The sequence below is a fragment of the Orcinus orca genome, chromosome 15, assembly GCF_937001465.1.
Source record: "Orcinus orca chromosome 15, mOrcOrc1.1, whole genome shotgun sequence".
Taxonomy (NCBI): Eukaryota; Metazoa; Chordata; class Mammalia; order Artiodactyla; family Delphinidae; genus Orcinus; species Orcinus orca.
The window spans coordinates 66,310,617-66,323,552 of record NC_064573.1 but is presented as its reverse complement, the minus strand read 5'-3'; the positions used below and the strand labels follow the sequence as shown (position 1 = coordinate 66,323,552).

The 12,936-nt window shown below is 46.6% G+C and overlaps 1 protein-coding gene across 6 annotated transcripts in view; it reads left to right on the top strand.

The window, feature by feature from the left end:
• OSBP2 (oxysterol binding protein 2) overlaps positions 1–12,936 on the top strand; it is a 155,641-nt gene that overhangs the window by 28,252 nt on the left and 114,453 nt on the right. For 5 of the 6 annotated variants that reach the window (XR_007471889.1, XR_007471890.1, XM_033412779.2 and 2 more), the window contains exon 2: positions 10,349–10,557. Coding sequence is in view for 4 of the 6 variants with exons in the window: in XM_033412779.2 (XP_033268670.1) it covers positions 10,349–10,557 (209 nt within the window). In the remaining 2 variants the exon portion in view is untranslated. Of the gene's footprint in view, positions 1–4,285; positions 4,297–10,348; positions 10,558–12,936 lie in introns of those variants that run through there. The other variant, XM_049698565.1, reaches the window with a different exon arrangement.

Below are 12,936 nucleotides of genomic sequence, written 5' to 3'. Positions count from 1 at the left end.
TCCGGTACGCTGTAAACACTGATACAAAGCTACCATCCAATCCGTGGACCCTGTTCATATTTTGCCAGTTGTCCCAATAATGTCCTTTCGAGGTAGAAGATCCACTCCAGGATCATAGATTGCATTTGGTTGTTGTGTCTTGTCACTTTAGTTTCAGTCTGGAACAGTCTTCCATTTTCCCTTGTCTTTCATTACCTAAACGTTTTTGATAAATTCAGGCCAGTTACTTTGTAGAATCTGCCTCAATTTGGGATTGCCTGGTGTTCCCTTATGTTTAGATTCAAGTCCTGCATTTGTGGCAGAAATACCACAGGATGCATACTGTGTCCTTCACAGTATGTGTCCTGATATGTGCATCATATCAGGAGGCACATGATGTTGATTTGTCCTACCACTAGTGATCATCATTTGGTTAAGATGGTGTTTGCCAGGTTTCGCCACTGTAAAGTTAATTTTATAATTACTAATTAATGACTAATTAGAAAGTATTTTTATGGGGAGACACCTTAAGGCTATGTAAAACCCTGTTCATCAACAAATCTCCCCACTGATTTTTTTTTTTTTTTTTTTTTTTTTTGCGGTACGCGGGCTTCTCACTGTGGTGGCCTCTCCTGTTGCGGAGCACAGGCTCCAGACGCGCAGGCTCAGCGGCCATGGCTCACGGGCCCAGCCGCTCCGTGGCATGTGGGACCTTCCCGGACCGGGGTACGAACCCATGTCCCCTGCATCGGCAGGCGGACTCTCAACCACTGCGCCACCAGGGAAGCCCTCCCCACTGATTTTTAAAAAAATATTTATTTATTTATTTGCTTGCACTGGGTCTTAGTTGTGGTAGGCAGGCTCCTTAGTTGTGGCATGCATGTGGGATCTAGTTCGCTGACCAGGGATCAAACCTGGGCCCCCTGCATTGGGAGCTCAGAGTCTTATCTACTGCACCACCAGGGAAGTCCCTTCCAACTGATTTTTACCACCCTTTGGTGATTCTTGCCTGAATCTATTATTACTTTGATGGTTGCCAATTGGTGATTTTCTAATAACATCATTCCTTCTATATTTATTAATAGGCATTGTATTATAAAGAAGAGCTTTTAATTTATCCATTTATTTATATCAGTGTGAACCCATGGATTTCTAGATTATCCAATGGGTTGTTATCTGTAATTATCATTTATTTTGACACTCAAATTGTCCTGGTTTTGGGTAAGAGGAGTCCTTTTAAACTGGCTCCTGTGTCCTTTTGACATTCCCTATTTGAACCCTCCTTCCTTTTTTTGTACAACAGAATGATCCTGGTTCTTCTGTACTGGAATCTGCCATTTCTCCAATGAGCGCTGGTTCCTTTTAGTGGAAAATGGTATCTAGAAGCCAAACACTGAGTGCTAGGTGGGCTCATTGTCATTGGGACGTTATTGCTTCTAGGCTCTCTTTGTGGATAGAGGTAGTTTTTTCTTGCCTTCTCTTCCATGTTTCCAACTTCAGACTCTGACAGTAAGAGATCTGGCTCCCATTATCCTCAATATATTTACTTATTTGCTCAGTCCCTTGTATGAAAACACCCTCCTGGTCACGCTGGCCAAATCTCCTCTGTTCCTGTGCAACCAGTCGTGCTGGCTGAGTTATCTCGACGTTGGTATTGCTGATCTTGGTGGCGGTCTTGGCCAAACCCCTCTGCCACAGGGCCTAGCTGCACTGTCTGAATCCCCACAGCTTAGTTTCTCCTGGGAAAGGGGAAGGGGCTCCCCAGTCTCTCTTGATTTATGGGTTCTTCTTCTCTCTTTCTCTTTTTCCCCTTTCAATTTATTTATTGAAGAAACGGGGTCATTTGTTCCGTAGTTTCACACAAACTGGATTTTGCTGATTGCATCTCCATAATGTTATTTATCATACTCTTCTATCTTCTTTATTTCCTGTAAACTGATAGCTAGGGATTCCATCAGAGTAAGATTAAATTATACTGGCAGGATGGTTCATGGATATATTGAAGAGGGGCATGTATTGGCTGGTTCTTTCTTTCCCCATTCCTTCCTTCCTTCCTTCCTTCCTTCCTTCCTTCCTTCCTTCCTTCTTTCCTTCCTTCCTTCCTTCCTTCCTTCCTTCCTTCCTTCCTTCCTTCTCCCTCCCTTCCTTCATTTCTTTCCCTCCCCTTCCCCCTCTCCCTCCTTCTCTCTCTGTCTCTTTCACACACACATATGAGCACAAATATCAGAGGCCATTGTTGACAATTTTCTAGACCCATTAGTTTATTACAGTTTGCAAAATGCTGATATTCTATTATTGCCTTTTTCAGTTATTAGAGGGAATAATTCTATAAAGAGAAACTTCCCCTCATCAACCATTAGGTTACCCAATGGTTTAGTTAATATGGAAATGGTAGGAAAATGCCCCATGCTTTCTTTTTTTTTTTCTTTGCGGTACACGGGCCTGTCACTGCTGTGGCCTCTCCCGTTGCGGAGCACAGGCTCCGGATGCACAGGCTCAGCGGCCATGGCTCACAGGCCCAGCTGCTCCGTGGCATGTGGGATCTTCCCGGACCGGGGCACGAACCCGTGTCCCCTGCATCGGCAGGCGGACTCTAAACCACTGCGCCACCAGGGAAGCCCCCCCATGCTTTCTTTTATTCACCAATTATCAAACAAATAAATGGGTCCCTAGCATCCCTCCAAGGTTACTGATGACTTACTTTTTCAGCTTTATTATGAACTCCTTGACTTGATGTCTTTTAATGTATTACAGCTGTTATTCTTGTTCTAATCTTTGAGAGATAATTCACATACCATGCAAATAATCCATTTAAAGTGTACAACTTAATGGTTTTTAATATATTCACAGATATGTACAACCATCACTAAAGTCAATTTTAGAACGTCTTCATCATCTTCAAAAGAAACCCCATACCCTTTAGCTACTACTCCCGTGCGCCCCCAGCCGTGTGCTCCCAGTCCTAAACAACCACTCCAATCCTTTCTGTCTCCCTGTATTTCCCTATTCTGGACATTAATATGGATGGAATTATACAATATGTGGAATTTTGTGCCTGGCTTCTTTCACTTAGCATAATGTTCAAGGTTCAACCAAGTTGAACCCCATTGTATGAATCTTTTTTTGTCCATTCATTCATTGATGGTATTGTTTCTACCTTTTAGCTGTTATGCATAATGCTATTATAAATGTTTGTGTACAAGTTTTTGTGTGGGCATATGTTTTCACTTCTCTTGGGTGTATACCTCAGAGTGGAATTGTTGGGTCATGTGGTCACCCTATGTTTAATCATTCTTTAGTGTTTTTGAGTATGTCTCTTTGGATAACTTTTTTAGTGGTTCTTCTAAATATTACATTACGTATACATGACTTATCACAGTCTGCTGATGTCATTTTACCAGTTTTAGTGAAGTATAGAAACCCTACCTCTTTGTAAGTTCCTTTACACTCCCCCATTTACAGCATAATTGTCTTAAATATTTCCTCTACACACATGTAGAACCACATCAGACAGTGTTTTAATTTTTGCTTCAGCCATTAAAACATTCATCCATTTTCTACTTGACAAGACCTTTTTAGTCTAAATTTGAGATCTAAAGCATTTGCGCAGTATTCTGTGACAGGCTTTCCACTTAATAATCTGAAGAACCACCTTAGGTGTCACTGAGTAGTTCATGATATTCTGATATTTTGATGGAACCGCAAAAAGCGTCTAATGGATTTTCAGTCAGTGATATTGATGGAGTGGGGTGGTGTTACTCCCATTACTCCACCTTTAGCATGTGAGGTTGGCAGAACTTCCGGTGTGGGCCGAGCCTGGATCATCTTCCTGGGTTTGTTCCTCTGCATGTAACACGCATGCATTAATTCACTCTGCCAGCCCAACATCTCTGAGCTCCCACCGTGTGTCACGCGTGTGGGGACAAGACAGGCCAGGTCTGTGGCTCACGGAACTTATGTTCTAGCTTGTAAGCGGCAAATACAAACAATGACCGGGTAAAGCAGAACATTTTTTCTGGATGGAAGCCCCAGTTTTCTCCTTGAGAAGAGCCCTGTGCTGGTGGCAGAGAAACTGAGTTCTGGTGCTGGCTTTGTTGTTTACCAGCTGTATGGATGGGGGCACATGATTTACCTTTTTCTGGCCTCCTCTCTTTTCTTGGATATAAAATGAGGCTAATTTCCTCCTACAGGTGACTGCCATATAGAATATACTTGCTAAATATTTGCTGAACAAATCAGTGTCTGCTTTGCCCACTTTCTGGACCCTTGCAAGGATCAAAAGACTCATGTTTGTGACAGACTCTTACAGAAAGTGAGGTACTACCTGGATATAAGTTGTCTTGATAAGTGTGCTGTCTTTTATAAATTACTGTCATCCTCCATTTGTGTAAAAATGTAGCCTCGTGAATTTCAGTAACTGGAGGATGGATCCTGAGTCTCCTTTTTAGTTTTTATTCTAAAAATTACACTAGAAATATCCTTCCTGTAGAACTTGTAGCAGCATTTATTTAACATTTCTCAAGGGAAACTCTAAATGGCAAAGAATGAGGCCAGAAGCAAAATGAAATGGGGTCAGATCTCGTAGTGATAGTCTCATCTCTGGAAGCAAACACTGCACTGTAGATGCTTCTGTTTGATGGGCCACGTCTGACACTTGCCATGTCGAGCATTTTCTAAATAGAGCCACCAGCTTTGGTGACTTTTGAGAGCACACGTGAAGCCTGGCGGACAAGTCTGTGCGGCCCTGTGGGTAAGAGGTAGGGCTGTGGGTGGGTGGCCTCTCTCTAGTGGCGCGGTCCCCTTTGGGAGCTCCACTGAGCTGCCCACATCTCCGAGGCTCACCCTCCGCATCTGGAACAGAGAGGTGACATTCCTGCTTTTCTTGTCACATCTTAAATGGCTAACCTGTGTGAGACACTTCTAAGGTAAGCCCTCGGGATGGGGTAGTTAGAACAAACAGCTGAGCTTCATTACTTAGACCGGGAAGGGTCCTAACAGCATCCCCTTGGCCCAAGAGACAGAAGAACCGAACTCTGCTGTTTTGTCCTGCCCACGTCTCTTACAACCTTCCTCACTGCCCTCCCCACCTTCCGACATCCCTTCTGTGGCTGCTGCTCACGTGTACCAGCAAGTTCTTAGTTGAGAATAACAGTAAACCAGCTCTGGATATGTTAAACCAAAAAAAAAAAAAAAAGGTATTTACTGGAAGGATCTTCATTTGCTCACAGAATCCCTGGAAAGGCAGAACAGAGATCTCAGAGGAGAGGTGAGAAGAAGGCAGGCTGGGCAGCCAGATCCAGGCTCAAAGTCATGTCACAGAACCATCCCGGCAAGGACATTGCCACCGGGGCCCTGCTACCTCTACTGCCGCTGAGAAACAATTGTTGCTGCTGCCACCACTGCCAGCAAAGAATTCTCCCCATTCCTTTTCTTTTCTTTTGGCCACAAGACTTGCGGGATCTTAGTTCCCAGACCACAGACTGAACCCGGGCCTTCGGCAGTGAGAGCATGGAGTCCTAACCACTGGACTGCCAGGGAATTCCCCCCATTCCTGTACTTTTAAATGTAAACTTTTAATAAAGTACAATATACAGAGAGGAAAGTGGGCAAATCACAAAATGAACACACTGAATAAGCTCTGCCCCGCTGAAGAAATAAAACATGACCAGCCCTCCAGGAGTCCCCCCACGTCCCCTTCCAGTCACTGCTCCCCCAAGGGTAACTGCTGTCTGGACTTCTCACCCCAGAGCTTTCTTTTGCCTGTTACTGTACTTTTTATCAGTGGAATCACACAATACGTCCTCTTGGTGTCTGACTTCTGCTCAACATTATGTTTGTGAGGTTCTTGCAGGTTGTTATGTGCAGTTCTAATGCTTTTATTCTCGTTGCTGTATAATAATACATCACCATTGGATAAACTACCAAACAAATATACCACCATTTGTTTATCCGGTCTAGTGTGGACAGATGTGTGTGTTGTTTTCAGTTCTCAGTTATTAGGAAGATGCTGTGGAAGTTCTGGAACATGTACACGTGTGCACATCCCGAGTGGGGAGCTCTGTAGGAGCAGAATTGCTGGATCGTGGGGCATGTGTATGTTTACTAATAACTGATGACATTGAGCACTGCTTTGTACATTCGTGAGCCATTTGGATATCCTCTTTTGGGAAGTGCCTGCTTAAATCTTTTGCCCATTTTTAAATTGGGTTGCTGGCCTCTTTATTACTGATTTTAGGAGTTCTTTGTATTTTCTTGACACAGGTTCTTTGTTGGGTACATTTATTGCGAATAACTCTCCCAATCAGTGGCTTGCATTTTCCGAGTGTATGTTTTGCATCTCTAGATCCAGATTTTAAAACCTCTTCAAACACACAGGATTTGCCTGGTTGCAAGGGATCCCAGACAGCAAACATCACACCTTGTTTGCAGTCACAGGATGGCATTCCAAGATGATGTAGCCTCTGGGGAGGTGCCTGGGTCAGGACTCAGCCACGCACAGCAGACATGACTCTGGCTAGTGTGAGCAGAAGGCTGTGCGGCCAGGGGTGGGGTCATTTCCCACTCGCTGGAAGGGCTGGAGGAGCGGGCTGGAAGGAGTCAGGAGCAGTCTGGGCCCCCAGACTCTCACCACCTCTGCTGTGATGGGGTGAACCGCTGATACCACTGCAGGGAGCCCTGGAATTGGGGGCTGCCAGAGCACAAGCCCTCTGTCGCAGTTCCTGCCACCACGATGGGTGCCTTTCCTCTTGCTCACTTCCACATTTAGGTTTTGTGTGAATGCATGTCATCGGTGGAAACTGATTCCTTGGAATCTTTGATGCAGGTTGTTTTTGGCTGTCTAGCCACTATGGTGTCGGAAGAGGGGAAACCTCCGAGCAGGACGGGCAGCTTTGGGGCAGGGCTGCTCCAGTAAGGAGAGGAGCCGTGCGGGTGCCGTGGTGCTGAGTATTCTAGGCGGGAACTGTGTGGAGGGCGAGGTGCAGCCCTGTGGTTGGTGTGCTCAGCTGATGAACAGGCTCAGCTGCATGTGAGGTTCCAGAAGGTCATTCCTCCACCCATCTGTTCAGCCATTGTGTTTAGGTCCTAGGCTGCTGTGATAAAGCACGAAAAAGTGGGTGGCTTAAAACAAAGGAAATGTATAGTCTCATACTTGTGGAGGCCAGAAGTCTAAAGTGAAGGTGTCAGCAGGGCTGTACTCTCTCTGAAGGCCCTGGAGGAGAGTCTATCCCAGGCCTGCCTGGCCTCTGATGTTGGCTGGTGATCCTTGGCATTCCCTGGCTTGTAGATGCATCACTCCCATCTCTGCCTCCCTCCTGTTTCTGTGTCTGTTCCTCTTCTTATAAGGACACCAGTCTTATTGGACTACGGCCCACCCTGATGACCTCATCTTAACTTGATTATATCTTCAAAAACCATATTTCCAAATAAGGCCACATTCACAGGTGCTGGGGGTTAGGACTTCAATAAATCTCCCTGGGGGACACAATTTAGTTCACTTTTATGCCCATCATCAACCCAGGCCTTGGCTGGACCCTCTCCTTTGGCTGCTCCGGATCCCTGGGCTTTCCCAGAGCCACAGCCCCCATGCCGCTGCTCTGGGTTAGCCTGACCCTCCTCCTAGTCTGTGCTTGGGCAGAGTCCCTCACTGTTTGAGACACTGCTCCAGTGTACGCCTTGACCCCTCTAGGACAAGAAAGGGTCATTCTGTTTCCTGAGATCTAACCACCGGCAGCTTATCCTTTCATTTTGATTTTAAAGCCAACTTTTAACTGACAACCAATATGTATGTAGCATACAATATATTGTACAATATATGTGTGTAACAGACACATAGAAAAATAGGTAAATTACAAGAGTGTAACTCAATGAATTTTTATAAAGCGAACACCCCCTTTGTTTTGAATTTATTTCCCTCTGCTTATTAAATAGTACCTTGCAATTTATGGGCCTGCCTCTTTCACAAAGTGGAATGTTCTTTGAGGCCAGAAAATGTGTCTTATTTACCTTTATATCTACCACCTCTCCAGTTTCTAGCACAATTTCTGTATATGGTAACCCATAGGAAGTACTTGCCAAATTAGAATTTAGAAGATCGGAGAGGAATTTACCAAGTGAATCAGAGTCAGCTTGAGCAAGCATTGAACAGAAGTCTCATACAAGGCTGAGTGCTTTGCTCCAAATTAGTAGTCTTTGTCTTTCTATGTGTCTGAGTTAAAACTTGTTGCCTGTCAATTTTTTTTCTTGCCTGTGGACATTTTTTTGTGTGTGAGAACGCATAGCCCAAGGCAAGGATTAAAGAGTTGACACTTTCCATCGACAGATGAATGGATAAAGAAGATGTGGCACATATATACAATGGAATATTACTCAGCCATAAAAAGAAATGAAATTGAGTTATTTGTAGTGAGGTGGTTGGACCTAGAGTCTGTCATACAGAGTGAAGTAAGTCAGAAAGAGAAAAACAAATACCGTATGCTAACACATATATATGGAATCTAAAAAAAAAAAAAAAAGTGGTTCTGAAGAACCTAGGGGCAGGACAGGAATAAGGACGCAGATGTAGAGAATGGACTTGAGGATGGACTTGAGGACACGAGGAGGGGGAAGGGTAAGCTGGGACGAAGTGAGAGCGTGGCATGGACATATATACACTACCAAATGTAAAATAGATAGCTTGTGGGAAGCAGCCGCGTAGCATAGGGAGATCAGCTTGGTGCTTTGTGACCACCTAGAGGGGTGGGATAGGGAGGGTGGGAGGGAGACGAAAGAGGGAGGAGATATGGGGATATATGTATATGTATAGTGGATTCACTTTGTTATAAAGCAGAAACTAACACACCATTGTAAAGGAATTATACTCCAATAAAGATGTTAAAAAAAAAAAGAGAGTTGACAGTTTGAGAGATGCAGTCGAAGGGCAGTGAAGCAGAAATGGGGAGTGGGAAGATGGAAGTCACAATGATGCAGTGCGTTTCCCTTGCTGGATGTCGCTTCACAGCGAGCGGCAGAGACACAGTGGGCCTGGCGCACATACTTCTCCAGAAGACACAGGAGGAGGAAACACACCACTCAGCAGTCCGCAGAGGCGCAAGTGGAGGGAGGATGTATCTGCCCCATTCACTCCCATCTCCCGTTTCCCACTGTCATTTTACAAGAGTCCAGAAGTGGAGGGACAGTTGGGCAAGGAGGAGGCACCGACTGACAGAGGAGGTGGTCGAGGGAATCTGGGGAGGTGCACAAGGTTTGTGTCCAGCACGCTCCGCACCTTGCGCTACTCAGGTCCGCGCATGCCTTCATTGGTATCTGCTCTCCCACTGCAATGGGGGGACCACCACCCTCTGAGAGAACAAAGACACATTGACCCCTTCCCTGGGAGGGGACGTGGCGAGTCTAGTCAGCGACAGGGTCCCCTTCCTGGTGGCCAGCTGGGGTCGCCTGGAAGACTGAAGCAAGAAGGTTGTGAAACAGGCTGGTCCTGATGCTGTGATCGACATTCATCCTCTTCTTCCTCCACCACCCCTTCTGAACCCTCTTCACTCTCTGCTAGCACCATGCATATTTTCAACTGCACAGGGGGTTGGGTGCTTCTAACCCCTGACGTTGTTCAAGGGTCAACTGCATATCATCTTCCCTAAGGAATGTAACCAAAGCAGGAGAGAATCAGAAACAGTAGTTCAAATGAAAGATAAATGTCTTCCTGAGTGTCAAGTCATCTGACTTTGGAACTGGTAGAAGAGTCAAGGAAGTAATAACAGATGATGAACAGCCAGGGAGTGTAAGTGAGCATTAAAGAGCAGCAGAAGTGCCAAATGAGCTCCGGCACTGGCAGGGTTACGTGCTGACCAGTTGCTCTTCCTTTTCCCACATCCTCTGTGGAAAGAGCTTTGGTACGTCGTGGGGGAGGGTGGGGGAAGAGTGGTGTCTGAATTTCCTTTGAGTGTCTAAAGGAGTGAGTTAAGTAGATCCAGTCATGATAGTTGGATCTCACTTTTCAGACACTGGTCACAGTTGGAAATGGCCCACACTTTAGTCACCTCCGCTTCCCCTTACCTTGGTACCATTAGCTCCATGACCTTGTAACCAGCCAAGGGTCAGTCCCTTGTCGCAAGGGGTACTGTGTCAGCCCAGCCATTGCCTTCATCTCCTGGGGCCAGAGGAGAATGGTGGCATCCTCTGCCACTCTCCCCACTGAGACCCGCCCCCCCACACAAGCCAAGCCCTTACCAGTCAATCCCGAGAGGCCTTATTTCCCATCTCCCGTGCCAGCTCCAAGGGTCTGAGATTCCAAGGATGTGCCTTGAGGCTTTTATTGAGTCTAGAACTATTGAGTTTGGGAGCCTCACCCCATCCCTTTTCTTGCATCCCACAGAAATCAGGGTGAAATGGCCCACACCTGCCGTGGCACCATCAACCTGTTCACTGCGCACTTTGACACGGAGGACTCTTGCGGTATCGTGCTGACCAGTGGGGGCAGGACCTACCACCTCAAGGCCGGTTCAGAGGTGGAGCGGCAGCAGTGGATCACCGCCCTGGAGCTGGCCAAGGCCAAGGCTGTCCGCTTGATGAGCAGCCAGTCAGGTAGCGAGTGCTTGGTGCAGCGGGAGTACGTGCAGGGTCGTGGGTCTGGAGAGAGTGGGAACTGAAAGTGTTTGGAGGCCAGTGGTGACCAGGCTAGTTCAGACCAACGTCGGAAGGTCAGGGTGCGTGTTTGCCCTTCCCACTCAGCTCCGTGCGTCCTCAACAGTGGGATGTTAGGTGGTCAGGGTGGCTGGCAGTTCTCGGGATGGAAATGTTGAGGTGGGCAGGGCTGTGTGTGTCTTTCTTTGGACAAGTCTGGTTCCTGGGCTTCAGCAGAACTTTCGGTTGCTGCAGTGAGTCAGTTCCAGAAGCAGAGTCAAGGTGGGAGGCCAGGATGGTGCACTTGTGCCTCAGGCCAGACTTTTTTCGAGGTCCATTTGGAGATTGAAAACCATTTAGCCAGAGATGCTGTCTTTGCCAAGATGGAGGGTCAGCTCAGAAGTCCTGAGCAAGACATTTTATTTTTTACTTTAATACATTTTTAAAAATATGTATTGTCTTTATAAGATTCATAAACCAATGGTTTCAAAGCATATGCAGTGAAGTCTGCCCTTGACTCTTATCCCCAGCTACCCACCCTGTTCTCCCACCCAGGGGCAACCAGAGCTACCAGTATCTTATGTGTTTACATGTGTATTCAAATAAGTACTTATAGGAAATTCAGTCCCCCACCTTGCTTTTTTTCCATTTGGCAATAGTATATCTTGGAATTTTTTCCTATAAATACATAAAAAGCTTCCTCCTTGTTTTTACAACAGTACAATACTTCATTGTACGAATGTACCCTAGTTTATGTAACCTATAGCCTGTTGATGAACATTTAGGTTGTTTCTTCAATTTGCTATGACCTGCCACCCTGCAGTGAGTAACCTTGCATTTCATTTCAGGTGTGTACAAGAATAAATGAAACATACGTCCCAGGAAGGGGGATTGCTGGGTCGGTGGGACTGTGCATTTGTAACACTGTCACTCTGCCTCCCACCTGGGTCGTACCAGTAGATGCCTGCGGCCCTGTGTAAGAATGCTGGCCTCCTTAGAGCCTTGCCTGCCCAGAGCAATAGCAGGTTTCTGATGGGTGAAAACTGGGTCCCCACATACAGAGGGGAGGATTGGGAAGCTGTGATCCTTTTGAAGTTATAAGCACAAGGTGTGTGTTTATATAGACCTGTGTGGGGTTTTTTTTAATATAAATTTATTTATTTTATTTATTTATTTTAGGCTGTGTTAGGTCTTCATTGCGCGTGGGCTTTCTCTAGTTGCAGTGAGCGGGGGCTACTCTTTGTTGCAGTGTGCGGGCTTCTCATTGTGGCGGCTTCTCTCGTTGTGGAGCACGGGCTCTAGGCGCGTGGTCTTCAGTAGTTGCGGCACACGGGATCAGTAGTTGTGGCACACGGGCTCTAGAGCACAGGCTCAGTAGTTGTGGCGCATGGGCTTAGTTGCTCCGCAGCATGTAGGATCTTCCCGGACCAGGGCTCGAACCCATATCCCCTGCATTGGCAGGTGGATTCTCAACCACTGTGCCACCAGGGAATCCTAGACCTGTGTGTTTTTTAAAGAGGCAGGGCCCCAGGTGAGAAGGAGTCACAGCCCCTGTTCTCCAGGATTGTCTCCAAGGCTGGTCCGGGAGATAGTGAGTCCTGTGGAAGGAGCTCTAGCACAAAGCAGGTGGAGGGGCTAGTGACATCAGTCATTGTGCCCCATACTCAGTCTCCCTGCATTGGGGTCTCTCCCCCAGCACTAGCTTCTCAGTGCACATGGAAGGTCATTGACTATCAGTCTGACCTTCTCTTTTAGTCTCACCCATTTGGAGCATGGGTCCCTCCATGATGACTCTTTTTCTTGGGGTCAGCACCCTGTGGCTTGGGTGTGTCAGCAGTGATGCTGAGCTTGGCCAGGGGTCCCCAGGGTACCACTCCATTTCCCAGTGAAGGAGGGTGTTTGGGGGCATCTCAGGTATGGGCTGCATTGAGACCCCCAGCAGGACCTGTGGTCTCAGTTTGGATGCTTGTAGCAAATGATGTAGCTGGTGTTGTGGCTGGACTCGGGACAACCCCATTGGCCAAGTGCAGGGACATTGCTGGTTGTGGAAGAACTAGCTTCCTCTTAGTAGCCTCTAAGTAAAATCAATCAATCAATCAATCATTGCCTCATTTTTAGGAACTTCTTGAAAATAATGTAGCAGGTAGCACCTACTGGATTCATCATTCTGGAACAATTTTCCTGGGACAGCCAGCAGCAGGGGTTTCTTTTGTAGCTGGTACGGAAGTACTGTTAACTCAGCTGACAGTGCTAGGGATTGCTAGCCTGCACTTCCTCTAGGAGAGTCTGGGACCCCTGAGGGAGCAGCTTCAGGCGCACATTCCTTCATTTCATGTCCTT